We start from the raw sequence: 21,183 nt of genomic DNA, 5'->3' as shown, positions 1-21,183 counted from the left end.
TTGAACACTATCCTCAGAAAGTACCAGTTATCAGTGGTAGGAGTTGCCCTTTATGTAACATAAATGAGCTCCTTCTGAGGCCAGTATTTTTTCCTTCTGGACACACAAGTTGGAGAGAGAGCTCTTACTTTCTTTGCTTCTCTCAGTTGGGGCGGGGTTTGTGTGTTAATTATTCACACTGAATGCACAGGTGGGTAGGAATAAACTCCACCAGTACAAACTGCAGTCCTGAAAGAGGTGCAATTGTTGCAGTTAAAACTGGAATCATTGCACTGGAATTAGTTGAAATTGAGTGCAGTGCTCTCTTGTAGGCAGAATCCACAATCCTTGAGTTACGCCTATAGAGTTACATGCCAAAAAACAGAGGTGATGAATAGGCTACTTCTGCAAAGTGTAGACAAGCCCAGGATAGATCCATAAAAATGACACTTTTATAACTTAAAAAGGAAGTGTTAGATGTCCCAAACAGTTTCTGTGTACCTGATGATCTGTTTGTGATTGAAAACCACCTATTCACCTGAAACACTTAAGGACAGCCTCCTCCTGAAAGTCACACAGGGAGCAGAAATCTCACCTCATTTCACTCACAGCCAGGTGGCACTAGCATTTGCCCAACAGTAGGAACCAGGGGACTGTCCAAACTTCCAGGCTCAAGGATAAGGCTGGCATTGTGTCACTGCCACTCAGTCTTTACACACTTTGAATACACGACTTGTTCATCACTTTAGAGACTGCTTGGTTCTACTCCCTGCTCTTAACACACATTGCACTTGAGGGCAAAAACACACAATCATTCTGTACTACCACAATTCCCAAGTCTGCACAGTGGTCTTGTGCAATACTGCTGCTCCTCGGTGGTGTAAGCCACACTTCATCTCAGGAGGGTTCTCACAGAAGGCAGATCCTGGCTCCTCATCCATCAAGGTCAAACAGAGTGTGCTACTCCTGTTTCCCAAAGGGCCATGCAATGAAAATCACTGGTCTCTCCCTTCCCCCTCACAAACCCACCACATGCTCTGGATTAGGAGAGCTCCTGCCTTCAGTATTGTAACTTGTAACCATTTGGATTCAGAGGTAAGATTTGTCACTGCACACGTTAACTCCTACCCAAAACTGGACAACCAAGCCAACACTGAATTTTGTTCTGAAAATAGGAAAGAAAGGTAAACTCGGGGGAAAATGGTACAGCTGTGACACCCATGTACATGCTTCTAGTGAACTTCGTGAGTGTCTGCTACTCTTTTTTTACTTCTGTCGTGGTTTTTATGTATTTACTGTACATTTGTTTCAACATGTAGAAGGCAAAGTAAGATGTACAGAACTTGCTAAAAAAGCACTTTATGCTTGCCTGGGAAGTTTATGTTTAGCTGGATTATTTGACCTAAGGATGCAGCAATTGATTAAATGTATAAAAACTGCTGACTTCCAATGGAAGAGAGACACAACTGCTTTCAAGCAGCTTTCTTGTGCTTGAACATCTTAGTAACCGGTATAATACGGTGCTGCATTCAGGAAGGACTTTTTGAGGTCTGTGCAACACAGACGTCTCAGAGCAGGCCAGTTACCTTGCCAGGGAAGCTGTTCTGCTACAACCGACCATACCACCTTCAGCTCCTAATACATTCCTCACACCAGGGTGTGACAGAGGCCTCTCTGTGAGCAGCAGAATGCTGGGTTTCAAAGATGTAAATTCCAGGAGTGGGATCTGGTATTTAGGTTGTGCCTTGCTTTTCAGTTATTCCCACTACCAACATGTTGGTGACTCACCTTGCCAGCATCGGGTCACCTGCAGTCAAGGTCCAAAGAGGTTTTGGCTCCATTACTAATGTATTATTTCACATTAATTTAGTGAAAACTAAATCCTATTCCCCAGACTACAAGTGTTACTCCACCTTGCCCAAACCGGGCAGTTCTGAGAGTCGGGTTATAAAAAACACAGAACTTTTTTACTTTTACAGACTAAATATATTGACACCTTTTATACAAATAAAAGCAAATTATAGTATTACATTAATTTAACAAATTCTAATACAAAAACCATGTATTTCATAAAATGCAATTTTTAAATCAAAGCTCTACAGAAACATACAACTCCCCTATAAAGATGTCCAGTCCACTGAGCATTGCTTGCTCAAAATGTAGTTATGAACTTTAATACGCTCATAAGTGTATTACACTAAATTATACATTTGGATAAACATGACTGAAATCAGAGATGAACGAAATCTACTTACTACCGGAAGGGGCTGTATAGCTCAACTGAGAAGCAGCCACCAGCTAAGTTCAACCCAGCCCACAGGGGCAGCTCTAACTTGCTGAGGGCTGACAACATCTCTCAAACATGCAGCTGTGTGGGCAACACTTCGGTGTTACCATCAGTAACCTCAAAGAGAAAATAACATAATTGTTAGCAGTAAAAAATGAAGTCACGAGCCACATCCAGATCACAGGCAATGCCTTGCCTACATCACTTACAAACTAAAAACTTTCTTTAATAAAATTGATTTATCAAATGTTCAAAACAAATTTTTGCCTATTACTCTACTTCACCAAGTCTACTCCTTTTCGGTTTTTAAATATTATGAAATGACAGAACTAGCTGAATTAAAGGTATACAAAATTATTATCTATCAAACATCCACTTTATACATAAACATTTTTGAAACAGATTTACAGTATACAGTTAGTTTATACAGCTTAAGCAACTCTTCCAATGTCATTTCTCTCAAACTGAAAGCAGCCAAAAGGTCTAAGGTTTTGTGAAAAGGTTCTTGGTCAACATTCAAATTTTACCTTTCTCATCTCACACTGCTCACACTCCTGTTATCAGAACAACATTGCAGGGTTCATTTCACAAACCATACATTATTCCATCTCACCATATGCTGCCAAACCAGTTAATGTGCAAGAAAAGCTCATTAACTCCAATGTGGTTTTAAATACAATGTATCTACATTTTTCCCCAGAATGCTTTCGCTTCCTGAGCTCGACATAAAATACCTTAAAACAGGTTTAGACACAGATCTGAGACCCCGTAAGCAAACTACATTAAAATGCATAGAGGGTGGAAAAAACCCCACAGCGCTTTTGGTAGCTCACACTACTGCTTGTTAGCGCTCTAAATACATTTTAGATGGATCTAATAATCTGTTGAATAACGTGTTAAACTTTCTACTTTAGTTGTCCGAACTGTTATTATTGTGTATTGCTCTTGCCTTTATGACTTAACAGAATGTATGTATTTCACAGGCTACTAAACTTCCTATAATTGTCATCCTGTCATCGAGGTGACTGGATTTAGAAATGCTACGGTCTGCAACAAAAGCATGCAATTTTGGTGGGGTTTTGATTGGCTTTTTAAGATAAAATGTGGTTGTGTCAAATACTACTATCTAAATCAAAGAAGGACAGCATATTACAACTGGTATTTTGCAAGTACATTTCAATATTTTAAATAATTTTTTTTCCAAAAATGTTTGAGGTCACTTTTAATGACAAAGAATAAATCTAAAACAGAAACCTGATTTTTGTTTGGATGAAAACAGGTTTTGGAGCCGTGAACTCTATTTTTGGTTCCAAAATTCCAGAACAATTTTTGAAAGAAAAATTAATTTTATAATCAAACCATTAATTAACTTGCAGTAAAATCTGTATTATTAAATAAGCTTATACAGGAAATTGCAATATGGTAATCTTGGGTTTAAGGTGCTACTCCATTCACCCTGGAGTCTTTTAAGGACTTTACCACGTGGGCATCATATCTGGGAACCAGACTCTACCAAGATGCTTTGAAACTTCCCAATGAATCTGCTCCAAGCTGTACTTCTGATCAGGAATCAAAACTTCCTCCATAATAGAGAGCTGAGAGAGGCGACCGCCACACATCTTCACAAACTCAACAAAGGCACTGCAAGAGACTTCACATTCTCCGAGGCCCACGGCCGACAGGTACTTGCACCGCTCCGCAATGCAGATCAGCTCCTCGTCCAGCGGCCGTAATCCATTGGCACACACCACCAGTTCAACCAGCCGCGGACACGTCATCCCAACGCGGCCCAGCACGTCCTTGCTTACTGACCTCCCGAAGTAAAGGTGAGTGACAGGTATCTCATAACGAAAGAACGGATCAAACTCCTCCTCATACAAGAAAAAGTACATGACTAAATTTACTTTAGGAGAATGCTTGATGAAAGCGTCCCAGCTGCTCTTCTGAATGGTGTGGAACTGAGTCTGTCCAGGATTTTCACTGACAACATCAATGCGCAAGTGTTCTAACCGGACGTGCTTTTCAGAAGACAAAGCAAGCAGCAGCTCATCACTCAGCAGGTGGTAGTTCAGCGCCAGCTCACGCAAGCCATGGCACTGGTCAGCCACACAAAGGATACCTGGGAGAAGAGAACATTATGCAAGGGATTACACAAATAAAGGCACTGATGACTGAACAACAGGAGGGAATTTATGTGTGGCAGGAGGGTGCTACGGGCACCTATTTCAATGTGCAACCTAGACCTTAAATCAAAACCTAATCATACTGGAAACCTGAACATGCATCTTTTTCACAAGCATGACCTTGTGACTTCTTTGTAGCTACATGTAAGACAGATACACACAATGTGCCTACATCTCTATTTTTGCTAGGGATCATAAAGAAGTTAAAAAATACATAAACAGAAGTGACAAATATATAAATAGCATATTCTGACTGTTCTGCCCTTTTGTAAGACCACATATAGTCAACCTTGTTTTTGTAAAAGGTCCTTACTCATGATAAAAGTATTTCCTTAGCCAGCTCTGGAAGAATTGCTGACTGCTCTGTGGCTGACAAAGCAACTGTGAATGAGATTTGTTATCTGAAGAAAGCAAACGTAAAGCAAAGGTAAAATGAATGCTAGATTTTAATTCAATAGAGAGGCTGCTGCTGTCACTATTTGTTTTTTCTAGGAAAGTATAAATGCTTAAATTTGGAAAAGCTACAGCAAAAAAGAGGCAAAACACTAAAAATACGGAGCAGTTATTTCTAGAACAGCAAGTTTCAGACTCTCTCTATAATGATTCAATTTGCTGCTCACAGAAAACAAAAACATCAAAAAGAGAATCCAGTTCAGTCTGTGGCTTCCACTCATACTATTTCTAGATACAAGAGATGGTATTATACTGGTAACAGTACTGAAAAAAATAAAAAGCACTAAGAAAAGCATACAGTCCTCTGCATTTCATGTAACCCAGAAAACTGCATGAAATGTGGGATACAGCCTTTCCATTAATAGAGGGGATAAGAACATAGCATTTAACATACTGAGAAACCTGAGCTCAATACACTCTAGCTCTGAAGTAAGAGAAATACAGAAAACAGTATTTTAAGGTGCAGCTGTTAAGAGAAGCCTACACTGAGCATACGACGCTTTCTTAAAAAAAAAAAATCAATGCGAAAACATTGCATGAATCAGAAGGGCTACTCTGATCCCTCTCTAAGCAGACTCAGACATGCTGCTTCAGAATACCTAGGTCTGTTGATCTATAAAGTATTTTAGGCAGTTTCGAGATCCATATACATTTTCTCATCTCAACAAAGCTAGTTGTCCTGGCTGCCATCCTTCCACAAATCTTTGTTAACTTTAGGGGTCCATTATGGACCAGTGCAATGCAAAAGGGAAGAGCTGGGGTTCAACTTACAGTGATTTTTTTATGGATCTAGAACTGGATATGCACAGTCTGTTACTGCAGTTATGCATCCTACATATAGAGCTGACAACGAATACAGTGTAAATAGCTACTAAAGGACCTGCCTGGAGCCCATGTAGTTCACAGAACATCCCTAGGCACTGCCTACACCTTTTTGTCACTGAGAGGTAAATGGCTCTGCTCTCTGACCTTACTGCACAGAACTGCATCAAAAAAATTCCTGATCCGTGATGTCCCTGATGAAGGCACACCTGACACCACTCTGCTTCCCAACTCCCACTCCAAGAGAAGCAGCCCTCCTACCCCCATGTCACAGCAGAAACACCACCTCTACAGGAACACTTTCCATTCCCTCTATTCCAACACTTAGTATTTCAGAGAGAAAACAGCAAACAGAAGAATATTCAGATAAGCTCACAAGGATTACAAACACATCAGAGCCTTTGTTTCTCCAGCTCAAATTCAAATGTGCCTCTTTATCTTTGTACAGTAACTTGTAGCAATTCACTGTTTGATATCAATCTTTTTCCTTTATCCCTGCAGTAGTGGAGTTTCTCTTGCACTACTTTCATTACTCTTTTCTGTCCTTCAAAAAATTTCTTGAGAACTGACCTAGTAATGAACATTCTTCCCTCCTCCAATCTGAAGACATTTTAACTGCATCTATAAGTAATTAGTTTTCCAACTCACAGCCCTTTTGGGTCAGTAAAGTTTTTCCACATTTATAGCAGCCTGCTAATTATAATATTCCCATTACAAAAAAAATCCAGGTCAATTTTCCTTCAAGATTCTAATTTTTGCAATCTGCCTGCTCTTGAAGCCAACTATCCAGATACCAGCTTCTTTCTTTTGTTCCACCTGGTGGGTTGTCCCTGCCTGGACACCGAGTGCCCACCAAAGCTGTGTAATCACTCCCTTCCCCAGCTGGGCAGGGGAGAGAGAATAAAATTAAAAACTCAAAGAGTGAAGATAAAGGTGACAGGGAGAGATCACTCACCAATCATGGCAGACTCAGCTTGGGGAAATCAATTTATTATCACTTAAATAAGAGTAGAGTAATAAGAAATAAAACTGAAACTTAACACACCTTCCTCTCACTCCTTTGTTCTTCCCAGGCTTAACTTCCTCATGATTTTCTCTACCTTCTTCCCTCCCAGCAGCACAGGGTGACACGGAATGGGGGCTATAGTCAGTTCTTCAGACACTGTCTCTGCCACTCCTTCCTCCTCAGGGGGAGACCCCTCCCATTCTTCCCCAGCTCTAGCATGGGGTCCCTCACATAGGAGCAGTCCCCCATGAACTTCTCCAGTGGGAGTCCTTCTCAGACTGCAGTTCTTCATGAACTGCTCCAGCGTGGGTCTCTTCCATGGTGTGCAGTCCTTCAGGACAGACTCCAATTCCTGCCATCAAAACTGCTCCAGCATGGGCTCCTCTCTCAAAAGGTGCTTTCAACAGACTCTTCCAGCATGAGCTTCCAACAGAGTCACAGTCTCCTTCAGCCATCCACCTGTTCCAGCCTGAGGTCCTCCACAGGTGGATCTCTGCCCCGCCATGGCCCTCCATAGGCTGCAGGGGCACAGCAGCATCACCGTGGTCTACACCAGGGGCTGCAGGGGAATCTCAGTTCCAGCACCTGGATCAGCTCCTGCCCCTCCTTCTTCACTGACCTTGGTGTCTGCAGAGTTGCTTCTCTCACGTATTCTCACTCCTACCTCCAGCTGCAATTGCTCTCCTGCAGTACCTTTCCCTCTTCCTCAATAGGTTATCCCAGAGATGCTACCACTGTCACTGATGGGCTTGGCCTAGGCTCTGCTTGACATGGGGAAGCTTCTGGCAGTTTTCACAGAAGCCACTCCTGTAGCCCCCTCACTGCCCCACAAAACACTGCCATGCAAACCCAGCACACCCACTTTTTTCTCCATCTCAAGGCACACCTACACCTGAATTAAGCAATTAAACTCTCCTACTGTTAGCTTAGCACTCCCTGGTTTTGTTACTAATGCATTTTACCCCAATCTATTCATCTCCACTCCATGAAGGACAATAGCAGTTGTGCTCCTTAAACAGGCATGACAATTTCTTACCCATTGTTCCTTAAATTAAAAACCATGCAAGATACATCAATCAGAACACACCCATGTCTCCTCCCAAATTATCAGTGCATGATGTTCCAATAAAGCCTTCTAGCAAGGATTATCCACAAACCAGCAAAGTCTGCTAGAGCTGACAGGTTACTCTTTGAGCCACGTCCAAGGAAATGACTCTCTCTGCCTAGCTACAGATTACTGCTGAAGCCTTTTCCTCTTGACAGACACATTACAGCCCTTGTACTTCTCAGACACAAGGATTCTCAAAAAACAATTTTAACTTGGAAAAGCCAGTCCCTCAAGCCAATTTAAACAAGCCCATCTATGATTAGAAAGCTTTGGAGGAGGCATTCCAGTTAATTCTGTGGACACTTTGCTGGACCAGGCTGCTTCAAAACATCAGTCCTACATTTTCAGGACTTCTTTATACAAAACCAAACACAAGGTTTTGTCTGAGACCTACACTTGCAAAAGGTATTAAGTTTGTTTGTTATCACTACAGTAACACGCCCTCTGCAACAGTACTGCTTTCGCCTTTCCCCTTTTCGGAATCCTGCTGACAATAGGAATCTGACAGACAATAAACCTAGCATTTACAGCTGCAATATATTTGCATGAAGAAAGTTATGGCATTATGGTTTCTATAGTTTCTACTCATCCTCAGAAGAGGAATCATACTGGGTTGCCAGGATTTCATTTACAATTCCTCTTCCATTTCTCAGTGAAAAACTCTAAGTGTTAAGCTGATGTGCTGTGAATAAATCTTAAACTTGCTGTGCATTGCATAAGTCTACCATAAATGTTAATTCTGTGAAATTCAACAATGTTGAGTGATTTCTGATATGAGCTGGCTTCATTCTTGTTACAGACACACTTAAAAGTGTTAGAGAAGTACATTTGCTGGCAGTAGTTTTGCATAGCTCAGTCTCATCTCCCCTTTTTGATGCTGTCTGCAGTTATTCTCCAGCAATGACTTTTTTTCAGAATGACTAAACCAGCATCTTCCTAATCCATGGCATGCCAACAGTCAAAATCCACACATAACAAAATATGGAAAGAAACCTCATATTCCAAAAAAGTTTAATTATATTGGAATACTTAATCATTGCACAAATAGCTCACTATCAAGTCGATACATACTCATTAAGTTCCACATGAGGCTAACCACTTCCCCACAACAGACATGCACTATTTTATTATTAGCCCAGTAGTCACTGTGAAATGGTAGGATAGACAGATTGACCACCAGCTGAAATGACTTTATTCAGCCACAGTTGCCCATAATACCATACTCATCTTCCCTCTGACCCCGTTTTTCCAGGGGTGTACTGATTTCAGACAGAATGTAATGCACGCATTAAAAAGTCCAAACCAACCAACAAATCCCAAATGAGCTAACCCCAAAACCACAGTAGCTTACCAGCTGGAGAAACATGAGGACAACTGCTCATTTTCAACAGTTTGAGTGTGTCACTGTTATTAGCCACCAGAACCTTGAGAGATGGATCATCTACTGGTGTGTCATCAATCTTAAGTGAAGAGAGGGATTTGGAGTTCACAAACACCACTGTCAGTGCAGAAATAAAGTGAGACTGAAAAAAAAAAAAGGAAGTTTAAATGAAAGAGTATTATCTGAAGTATAAATCTCAATGGTCTTATACTGTACACAGCAGTCCTGGTTTTTACTTCTTGACAGCATTTGTTGAAAAAGCATTCTTTTGATATTGCATAATTAAAAAATAATACTAATACTGGCATTTGTTAGTAGAGGAAGCGTAATAATTTTTTGCTATCCATTTATGAATTTGGCAAATCAGAATGTGTAACATTAGAAGTTAATCAAGACCCTGGACTATCCACTGCACAAGTTTACATCTACAGAAAGACCACAAGCAAAGGGGAAAGCCTAGAAGCCCTAATTTTGAGGAATTTTTTTTATGTTCTTTGAACAGATGAGGCAAGTCACTCTAAAAGAAGCATCCTCTGGAAGAGGAATTCCCATAAGGCCAATTGTGCTGCATTGGTGATATGCAAACATAGTCAGGAATGTTTGCATCCGAAGCCAAATGACTGCACTGCCGGCCTACCACCTACCCCAGAGTATTTCGGGTTTGGATGGATTTCTTGGAAAGCTAACTGGAGTGGTCCAAACAGAGCCAAGGAGCAGGAAATCCATTAATTACTGAATAAGCAGCACAGATAAGGTAGGACAAGTGCTCAGCATTTTTACATAACCACTGAAACTTGTCAGTAAACACAGAGCCCAGGGAACCTGAACTTGAGAAACACAGACTAAGGAGCAGATACAGCAGTGACTGTAGAAACCACTGGTGGTATGAAGTGAGTAAATAGTTCATCTTCATGATTTCTTACAAGACTGACCAAATACAAGTCTTTAAAAAAGTATTTTCTCCATGCACTACATTAAGTATCATAAAAAAAAAGACCTGCTACTTGGATGTCAAGCCTGTTTCATTCTGAGCCACAGGCACATATCCTGAATACAGTTATATGAGAGAAGGTCTGACAACAGTATTTCTTCATTCTTAGGTAAAATGTCTGTGTTTTTTGATAAAACTCCCACACAATTAGATTTAGAATAGGGCTTACTGCTTTCATGCTAACACAAACTTTCTAAGTCAGTTCATGCAAATGGAAACAGGAAGTTCAACTCAGAATCTTCATGCACTTTGGCTTTAGGGACCACTCCAACTATCCTGACAATATGCTGCTTATATATATGTTATGTACAGAAGAAAAGATGCTTCAATATTACTTCAACTCTGTATTATGAGAGTGTTAGTACTGTGTTTTTATTCTGTTTAAAAAATATTTCTAAAATTCTCTGTTTTATTCTCTATTTAGAAAAAGAAGGCTGTTAAATAGAAAGGCAAAGAAAGTTAACCACACTTATTAAAAAAGGTAACTTGAAACTTCTAGTTTGAAAAGCTAATGGGAAACAGGCAACATTCCAACATGTAAAAGCTGGTCTTTTCAGTATTGCCACATCTGTAGCCTGTAATATGATTCTTTAAAAGATTCTACTCATGTAGAATGTACTTAGTGAAAAGACAGGCAACACAACACTAAATATGAGTTACAGATATTTACCACATGTCAGGTCACTTGAGAACAGAAAAGCACTGATGAAGATGATGCCAAGTAGTTCAGACTTCCTATACAGTCTGATAAAAATAAAAAATCCCACGGCCTCCTCCAAAAAATCCAAAACCACAGCAAAGTATTAACCATTTTCCAAATTAAGTCATCTTTGTCTGCTTCTCATCTAATGGACCTGTCACTAACAGCTTCCCACCAGAATCTAGTCATGGCCAAATTCAATTCTTTAGTTTCACTAGTTGCCCTTTATGCCAGTGACAAAACTATTGAAGTTGTAAACACCAAAAGGCAAATTATCCTTAGAGCTAATTTTGGCTTATTTTTAATCTATTTTTTTAAAGGCCAAATGTGAACTTACTGAGAACAAAAAAGGAAGCCTATGCTTTATAAGCCTTGAAGCTGAATAAGAACATAGCACAAACAATTACTAAGCAGAGTAATTAGGGTCCTGTACAGTAAAGCTGAACAGGACCCTAATATGTCACTCCAGTGAAAACGAAGAGATCTAAAGCAGCATTCAGATTAATAAAGAAAACAGTAAGAAAGAGCTGAAAGGACAAAGTATTTTTAAAACACTGTGGACTGTTTTCACTACATTCAGGTTTTCTTATCATCACACTTCAAAGAGCATCAGAAAAGGAAAAAAGTCACAGCAAAACTAGTTAAATATCTGAGAAGCCTCTTTGAAAATTATGGATCAAAATTACATATGCAAGAGAGCTACATGATGTGGCAGTAACCACTGTCAAGGATAATAGCTGATAATCCGTCTGTAGCTAACCTTACCTGTAGCCTACTTCCTTTCCCGAGGCTGTCTCTAGTTCTTCCTCGTCCTTACTGCCATCACCAGCAATGACATCACTGAGATCTAGCTAAGAGCCTATTTGTATGTGGCCCTTCACAACCACTCCCCTCCTCCTTAGCAATGGTACACTTCTACCTCACTAGCAGGAATGCTTCTTTAGAAGCACATGTAAGAGATTTGCTGTCTTCCAGATTAAATGCCTTCTAACAAGATCAGATTTTTGGTAAACATGCAAGGTAAAAATCTTGACTAAAAATTTCAGAAATACAGTGCACTGCACCAAGGATGCTGATGCTTGATTGTATGACATGAAGCCCTGCAAATCATTATCCAATTTCTTTCTGAAGAGAGCTCATTGATCATGTAAGCCCTATGGCAAGTCCACACAGATAAAACTCTACCACTCATTTGATTATAATTGTCCCCTAAACAAACCCCACAACACAATTACACAGACCTGAATTGTCCAGCCTCTTAACTTGCACCACACTGCTCAGCACCCCATTGAGGTCAACAGACAGGAGGACTTGAAAGAACAAGGTCAGGCCTAGGTTCTCACATGATTCAGAGACTGAATGGAACTTTAGATACCCATCACAGTACGTATCAGTTCCTCCCCTTATTAGAAACCAGACCACTAATAAACTTTTCTTTACCAAAGAGTCATATTCCTACAATAGAACTTTTCATATAGATGTACCGTATGAAACACTGCAATACTTTGACATAGGAAATATACATAATAAAATACCTTTGGTAAATCCATGAAGCTTGGCCGGGCAGTTGAAATTAGTCCAAGTGTTTTCAGAGAGCAATTCACAAGCTGTGATAAAATATCACAAGCTGCTTCAGCAGATTCCTTGCTACTGTCCACCTTAAAACAAAATGAATTTCATGTTCAGAAAGCACTGCAAATACACTTTTAACTTTTTTTTCCACTTTACCTTCTGAAATGTGATGTCAAAAAAACCCCCACAATGAAACACCTCATTGTGAATCCATCAGTGTTATTCTTTATTCCCCCAAAAAGTATGCACCAAAAATCCAACACAATTCGCTGTAAATTTACTACTCTTCTGAACACTTAGGTAAATACTGCATGGTGACAGGTCAACTTAACAGTTTGTTCCAAGATACTCATTCCACAAATAAGCAAGTGGAGGGTCCAGAGCCAATTCCAATTCCCCTTTACATTCCTCCTTATCAAAATGCAAGAATTCTATAAATCCCTTCCTATGTGCAAAAGCCACTTCTTTTTACAGTGGCTCAGTTCTTAAAATTGGCCCTTCACTGTTAAAACCACAACAAATACGCAATGGATACTCTCAAAAAACCAAACCAAACCAACCAAACCAACACAAACCCCAAAACCTTCATTAGTCAGCTTGCTACCCAACCAAATCACTTAGTGTGTCTCCAGTGGACTTCCCCTGACACTTGGATGTGCTTTCTGAGTAACCCCTTATGTACAGCAGCCATGACAGCTCTGCAAACCTACAGAGCAGTATAAAGCTTGATCACAGGATAAAATTTAACTCCACCATAAGACACATGACCTTGGCAGCAATAGATTAAGTCCAATGAATGTTCATTTTCTGCTCAAACATAAGCTGAAAAACCTTGATTTTCAACAATCTCATCTTTCTTTGTCTACAGAAAACACCCCTCACATTTTCAGCCTTTACAGAGGAGCGGTGAGTGTTACACCCACTTCCTTGTGTATTCTGCAGCACTGAAGAACAACTGAACTGACACATTGAAGAAATGATGGATCACCCTATGAGCAAAGGGCACCCAAAATTCTTCAGAATCACTTAGTGTACAGCAACACAGACAGCAGATAAAACACTGGGAGGTCACTCCATTACAGCCCTAAGTTTTCTTTATTTGGATGCTGATAAAAGCCCTGCAAACCCTGTGATAACAGTTTGTATCTGGTACTGCAAGCAAGCAGGCAGAGGTGACTCAGCTACTCACATGCTGATGATTCCAGCATTAAAACTGCCTGATCTCAGAAACAAATATGCTGAACTTGCTGCAGAAGTCATTTCCTTTCCAAATTTCTCACATAGCTGATGCATATGCAGCCATGAGATTCACAGCATCCTTCCAAAACACACTGACATGTAAGCCCACATTAAAGGTTTTCATCTGCTGAAAATAATTCCAGTGTTAACAGAACTAATTCTCATCAAATGGTATTTCTCACCCAGGCACAATCAGTCCATGCACCATCCTATGCAAATCCCACATACTTTTTCAGTCCCCTGAAACGCAGTTGTGCTGAGTACAGACAATCCCATACAATTTAATATTAAAACTGCTAGTTGCTGACTAGTAGTACTGAAATCACTCTCTGTGCATTAGATGTTTTCTAACCATGAATATTGGAGCCAAGTCCCTAGAGGATGTGAAATGGAGAATGCTCAACTTATGTATCATGACTGAACTTAATTCTGAGGCAGAAACCACACATGCAGTCGTATCAGAACTATTTCTGTCCACTTCATGAAGCAGAATTTTAAGCAGCTAAACTGCTACAAAAAAAACCTCAAAAAATCAAGAAAGGCAAAACCAACCAAAACCCGCCCCCCAAAAAACCCCAACAAAGGACCCACAAAAACAAACAAAAAACCCCAAACAAACCACACCACCAAACAAAAAAATTCCTATCTAACAGAAATAAGGCAATGAAAAGCTATGTTCAGTACTGTTATTCCAAGTTTCAGCCCTGAAAATAAACCCAAACAAACTAATTGGGAGGTAACCTCCATGTCTACATGTCCATTTAGAAAAGCCATTTCTTCAGTATACTAAGCCTGAAAACAAGGCCACTTACACACTGACAGGTGCCCTATTCCTTTTAGAATAAAACTTACTTTTAAAAAGCCTATAAAATACGCTACCTTGAAGCTAACATACTGCAGGTGATTGGAATGCCTCTTTATTATTTGCTTGATCAGTTCAGGATGTGTAGTCCTCAGGTTAGACGTGGCTGGTTGATTCAGTTCAAACTCAAAGCACCTCCAGAGATCAGGCATATGAAACACTTGGTTCCAGCTCCTGCAGACCTGGGATGCATGAGCACGATCCAGAAGTGGCAAATACTGGAACACCTGCAGGATAATGTCTTGGAGGAGGTTTGCCCAGTCAGGACTCTGCACAGCTATGGTTTTCTTCTCTACAAGCTTGTATCTCTTGGATTCCTTCTCAGCTGTGTCTTCAGATGCACTGCTGTTAGCCTCATTAGTTTTCCTTCCTCGTTTCATTCTACAGAAGTAATAAAAAAAAAAAAAACTATTTATTTTGTAAATGTAACAGAGCTGAGAAGAATATTAATAGAAAATTGTGGAGGTGAAAAAGGATATTTTCTGCAACAACACCCTGGCAGGTTTTTTTTTTCCTGCCATATATAAAGGAAAAAAACCCAAGTAACAAACCAAAGCAGCAGTCCAGAAATAGCATTATCATCTAAACTGATCTCTTTAATATTACTTCTTTAATCATTAACAGTGCCAACCCATTTATAACAGTCACTCTTCTTTCAGTGTTTCATTTGTGTGTTTGAGAACACTTTGAACCTGTTTTACTGTGTTGTTGATTATCACTCTACCGTTCTACTAATGGAAGGATAATCTTCTAAACAATTCTTTGAAAACTAACATAAATACTGTTGCCCCAATCCTATTTATTAGGAACAACACTTGAAACTGTGAAGATAAAAATCAGGCAAGGAAGTAAAGAATTACAGTGTGCAGGCACTGCATATTGCAGATGTTCTATCAGACTAAATAATTTTTTCTCAGAGGAAGAATATTTTCTGGTTTAATTTATTTATTTAAAATACATTACTTTAATAGGCATCTGTTTTAAATCAGTATATTTGAAAATATATTTCACCAAGTCCATTGGTGTGCTTTCATTTTTCCAACTAACTAGTAAATAGGCATTACAGAAGACTTCCAGTAAGAGTCTGGAAGTTTCGACCCACAAAAAAAAAAAAATTACAGAAGGGCCAGAAAACTTTCTTCAAAACTGTATTAAATTCAGCAAGCCTGAGCAAAAATTTGTAGCATATACTTTTTCCATTATGATGTCACTTAACTTCTACCTTATATTACATTGTTAGAGAGAAAAAAACCTCACCACTACATATATCTGAAATAAATTTAAGGCTTTGATCCAAACGCGTTCTTTTTTACGTGCCATCTTAAAACTAAACTTGGCATCTGATTTTTTTTTTAAAGTCTCAGTGTGATGCACATCATGTCCTAAAGGGCTGTGCTACCTCATACTACACTACAGTGTACTCAATTCTAGTCTCTACAGAGCTGAGAGAATCCAGGGGTGGGGTGAGCCTGACACATAAAGCACCTCCAGCCTCCCTGGTTTCTACAGGATAAACAAGGACTTCATACACAGTGAAATCACCCTGGTTTAACATTCAAGTACAATTACACGTCTAAGATTATCATATGCCCAGTCCTTCTGGGATCTGGAAAGTTAAGTCTCCCTGCCGTGTACTGCAACTAAGTTTGGAAGTACTTCTTAAAACAAAATGCAAGTTAAAAATTATACTGTTCATAATCCAATGCATCATAGATTAATTATTTTCTCAAAGCCAGCACCTCCCTACCTACCTTTAAAAGACTTTAATCCTAGCTACTCACATGACAGAAGCAAGCTATCCCTTAAGGACTAAAGCCACTCATGAGATGATGCAGACAAACCTGAACATACAGTCATGAAAGACTGATGAACAGAATTGGTCTCTTGGCTTTTTTCAACTCCTATTTTTACTCCCACTAGCACTTGGAGGCAAGCAGAGGATGACAACAGTACTGGGCAAATATCTCTACTTGCTTCCTGAGAACTGTTTTCTGTGATTCAGTCCCGACTTTGGGACTATGTAAAACACAATTCCTGTGCTGGAACAATTTTCCGCCAGAGACAGAGTTCTGCTGCTGAGTGAAGAAAAGCAAGAAAACTGAACAGTGACTCAGAACCATCTGCAACTAACAAAAATATAAAGGAACTGCATTTTGCAACTGTGAAAATGGAATTCAACTTAAAATTAATCAAGAATTAATTGGCAAATCCACTGCAACCCTGTCGTGTTTCTTTTTGAGATAATAACTCAGCATAGTACAACAACAACATTTATAATAGGCTAGTCTGAAATGCAACATTAGTTTAAACTTTAGGCTAGACAGATATTCCAAACAACTAGGTTACAAGGAGCATTCACCACAGGCAAGCTATTAACTTCCCAAGTTCAGGCTTGCCTGTTTGATGTCTAAGTCTTTCCAAAGCCATCGGTAAAAAGCTGCACAAGGTACTGTTAGGCCTGGCTCTCCAAGTCTTCCTTTACAGAGATCCTGTCTCATCTTCTGCTAACAAGGTAGCAAACCTGCATAAATGTTCCAGTTAGGTAGGCTACTTTTATCACTGCATTAAGGTAGAGTTTTGGGTCTTTTTTCCCTCTTTTTTTGTCTCCCTTTCAGAGAAGACCAGGAGGGAGCTGCTAATGATAAAACTGTATTAATTTTTCTTCTGGAAAAAAGGCCTCTGGGATGTGCTGATAGGAGTGGAACAGGTCATCAACAGCTCCCCATCTGCACCTCTGAGTTAACTGGGATGAGCTCTAAGTAGCTAATATGTGCTGGCTACAGACCAAAACCCACTCCTGGAAGTTGTGGGATATTGTCCCACATTTTTATAAACAGACAATTAAAAAAAAAAAAAAAAAAAAAAAGAGACAACACAGCCATCACTAGAGGCATAATGATGATTTCTTCTTCCAAGATGTTGTTACATATTCTAAATGCCATGACTTAAAGCAAGGGATGGGGAACAAACCACCATTTCCCAACAACTCTTTTTGTTACTGGCATCCTGGACGCCCTTGTAATTAAAGTATAACCTTCCAAAAATATTTCCTTGGCAAACTTTTTCCAAACAGGAAAAAAGTGCCTAAGCTCAAGACTAACAAATATTATTTTAAGAACTGCATTACTGTTTTGTCATCTAATTGCTAACCAATTTGTTCATCTAATTTTTGGCATCTTGCTTCAGAACTTAAAGTTTCAGAATAGGTTTTTTTTTTTTAAATGCGACCACTTTCAACCTCTTCACATGCCTAACAATAAAACAAATACAAAATTTAAAGACTGCATATTTGCCTACAGAAGTTTGCAGAGCCATCTGAAAAGATATTTATTTTAAAAAGTAAGGCCACTTAAGGGAGTAAACCTTTCTGCACATTTAACATAAAAACAGGCAAATGCAATTAAGAGTTCAGTTCACTTTGCTTTACGTATCCAGTGATTTGAACATCCGACTATTTGAAATCCAAGGGCAACTTTTAAACAAGGAAGCCATGGATGCAAAATTCCATGCTAGCAAATTACTGTATGAGTAAAAGCTATTTTTCAACTGATGACTGCTTATCACTTCTTAGCAACGCATGAACCATCAATCTCGCTTTTAACTCTCTCTGGCATACACCAGACACACACGTATCACTGTTTTTCAAACTGCTGCTACGATTAACTTTGCTTTAGAAGCTAAGATCTTGGCAGAAAGGGAAAAAACAAAACAAAACAAAACAACCCCCAAAAATACCCAACTCTACTGATGCAGAGAGATGGGAGAAAGCCGGGTGCCTGACTCCTTAAGATTTTCCAGGTAGATTTCTCCACCTATTATAACGACTTGTTTCTGAACTCCGCACCTGGGCGCAACCCACGCTATCTTGTTTGCAATAGCCATGTCCAACCCTAATCACACAGTTCAGTCACCGAGGAGGAGGAGGAGCAAAGCACGTGCTTAACATTGTTTTTATTGCCAAGTAAGGTGCAGCCAGAACACAACGGCAGTTAAAAAAAAAAAAAAACAAAAAAACCACCAAAACCAAAAAAAACCACCAAAACCAAACCAAACCAAACCACTGTGCAGAGCTGTTTGCACCCTACTCATAACGCCTGACCAGGAACCTGCCCAGCCCAGCTCGCTGTGCCTCACCCCCGCACAAAAACTGCTCTAGGAATACCAGGAGTGCTCTAAAGGGGAGCATGGGCAGAAAGAGGGGGCGACTCGGACACGAACCCAACCCCTCCCTGCCGCAAACAACCTGTTCCGCTGCACACAGCGAGGGTTTCACCATTTATTACCACTATCACAGGAACGCTGCGAGGCAGCGACCCCCAAATACGACGGACTGGGATTTAAGGATCGCCCGCTACTCCCGGAGAAGGTTCCCCTCAGGATCGGCTCCTTCCGGCCCGGCCCAGCCCCGGCCCGGGCGCGCGGAGCTCCGACAGCCCCACAGGCCCCAAGCTCCGCCGCCCCCGCTGCTCGGACCCCGCTCCTGGGGCCTGGGACCCTGCGGATGGTCCCGCTGCGCCGCCACCCGCCCCCTTCCCGCCCCATCACCTGGCGGCTCCCTGCTACGCTTCGCATTAACCGGGGCTCGGGCCGCGCTGGCGCCTCCGCTCCGGCCACATCAGCTCTCTCCGCCAAAGCCGACCCCAGCGCCGCCTCCTCCGCCCGGCCGTTCGGTCCGTCCCGTCCCACCCGCGTCTCTGCTTCCCTCCTTCCCTGCCTCGCCCTCTGTTTACTTCCAGCGGCGGAAGCGACGCGGACCAGCCAAAATGGCGGCGGGCGGGCGGGCGGGGAGGTGGCGGCCCCGCCCCTCCCCTCAGGGCACCCCTCCCGCGGCGCCTCCGAGCGGGGGACGGCGCCAGCTCCTCCTCCCGCCCGGTCTGCGCCCGAGCTCGGTCCTGGGCGCGTCCTGCCTCGGAGTGGAAGGGCAAGCGAAGTGTGGAGACGTACTGGGGGTAATCCCAGATCAGGTTGGAAAAGACCTCAAAGATCATCGAGTCCAACCTATGACCGAACACCCCCGGGTCAGCTGCACCAGTGGCGCTCAGTGCCGCCTCAGTGCCGCCTCCGTGCCGCGTCCCGTCTCTCCTTAAAGGTCTCCAGGGATGCTGACTCCACCGCCTCCCTGGGCGGCCCATTCCAATATCTAATCACCATTTCCGTGAAGAAATTTCTCCTAATGTCCAACTTAAACCTCCCCTGGCGCAATTTATAACTATGTCGTCTTGTCCTGTCACTGGTTACCTGAGAGAAGATGCTGACCTCGACTTGGCTACAGCCGCCTTTGAGGAGTTGTAGAGAGTGACAAGGTCCCCCCTAATCCTCCTTTTCTCCAGGCTAAACACCCCCAGCTCCCTCAGCTGTTCCTCATAGGACTTGTGTTCCAAACACTTCACCAGTTCCATTGCCGTTCTCTGGACATGCTCCAGCCCCTCAATGTCTTTGTTGTAGTGAGGGACCCAGAACTGGACACAGCACTTGATGTGCGGCCTCACCAGTGCTGAGTACAGGGGGACAATCCCTGCCCTGGCCCTGCTGGGCACACTATTGCTGATACAGGCCAGGATGCCACTGGCCTTCTTGGCCACCTGGGCTCACTGAATATTACCAGCAATGGAGCTGGATCTTCATCACCAATACAGCCGGTTATGTTCCGTGATTTGAAAGCCCCATGTGAGGCTGGCCTCAGGAATAGAGGTAATGGGGTAACCAAACCACCAATGCGTCCTGGGGCCAGCAGGTGCTCGGAGTGATGTGCTTGGGATTTTGCCAGACAGAGAAGACAAAGGGATGTATGACATTTCCCACGGGCTGCAAACACCTTGTTACCATGTGTCCTTCGCACGTGGTACACTCCAATACACCTCATTTTTCAGCCCTGTATGTGTCCAAACTCTTTACAGTTGTTGAGATTTGCAAAACATAATTATTCATTTATTGCAAGCTATAGTAAATAAATTATTGCTCAAATTGTTTTAATCCCAATTCCTGCCATTAATTTTCTTGGGAACAGCCGTATGTGATCCAGTGCTTGCCCCAGTCTTGAAATGGCTTAGAAACATTCTTCGGTGGCTGCTCAAATGTCACCATCCCTGAGATCTTTGAGAAGCACTTTATATAAATACATTTTCTTGCATACTTAAAGTATGCTATTTTTTTTTTCATTTTTAAGTCTAGCTCCTTGAGATTATTAGTGGAAAAAAAAATACTTACATAGAAACAGGATTGTTTTTCAGTGAAAAACATTAGTTTTTATTTTGAGTTTCTGTGAGAAAATAATCCTTTTCTCCAATTCAAAATGTCTTGAGCTGTTTACTAAAGCTCAGCCATTATAGTTCTGTGCATATTTATGAATCTACATCCAGTCTTCACCTTCTCAGGAAATGCAACAAAAAATCTGGAAATAAGAGGTGAGTTATCACCTCACCTTGAGCTGATTAGTCAGTATCTTAGACAAGCTTGTAATAGCAAATAAGTGACTGTATAATTTTCTCAGTTATATGAGATGGCTACATAAGCCTTAGTAGATAATGAGATGTGTTCATGAAGTCAAGAAACCTGTAATAACTGTTTTGCTGTCCCCATCTGGAAATGTTCAGTGTCTTT

General features: G+C 41.3%; 1 protein-coding gene across 1 annotated transcript; it reads right to left on the bottom strand.

Annotated features, from left to right (window-relative positions):
• Window positions 1–2,137: 2,137 nt before the first annotated feature.
• On the bottom strand, window positions 2,138–19,353 carry FBXL3 (F-box and leucine rich repeat protein 3). Its single transcript, XM_069008687.1, has 5 exons — window positions 19,129–19,353; window positions 14,601–14,964; window positions 12,446–12,568; window positions 9,190–9,361; window positions 2,138–4,385 (listed from the first exon to the last, which is right to left on the bottom strand). The coding sequence occupies exons 2-5, from the start codon at window positions 14,961–14,963 to the stop codon at window positions 3,742–3,744; spliced, it is 1,302 nt and encodes a 433-aa protein (XP_068864788.1). The 5' UTR covers window position 14,964; window positions 19,129–19,353; the 3' UTR covers window positions 2,138–3,741.
• Window positions 19,354–21,183: the final 1,830 nt, after the last annotated feature.

Source organism: Aphelocoma coerulescens, chromosome 1, assembly GCF_041296385.1.
Source record: "Aphelocoma coerulescens isolate FSJ_1873_10779 chromosome 1, UR_Acoe_1.0, whole genome shotgun sequence".
NCBI classification, from domain to species: Eukaryota; Metazoa; Chordata; class Aves; order Passeriformes; family Corvidae; genus Aphelocoma; species Aphelocoma coerulescens.
This window is presented reverse-complemented; position numbering and strand designations above follow the sequence as displayed.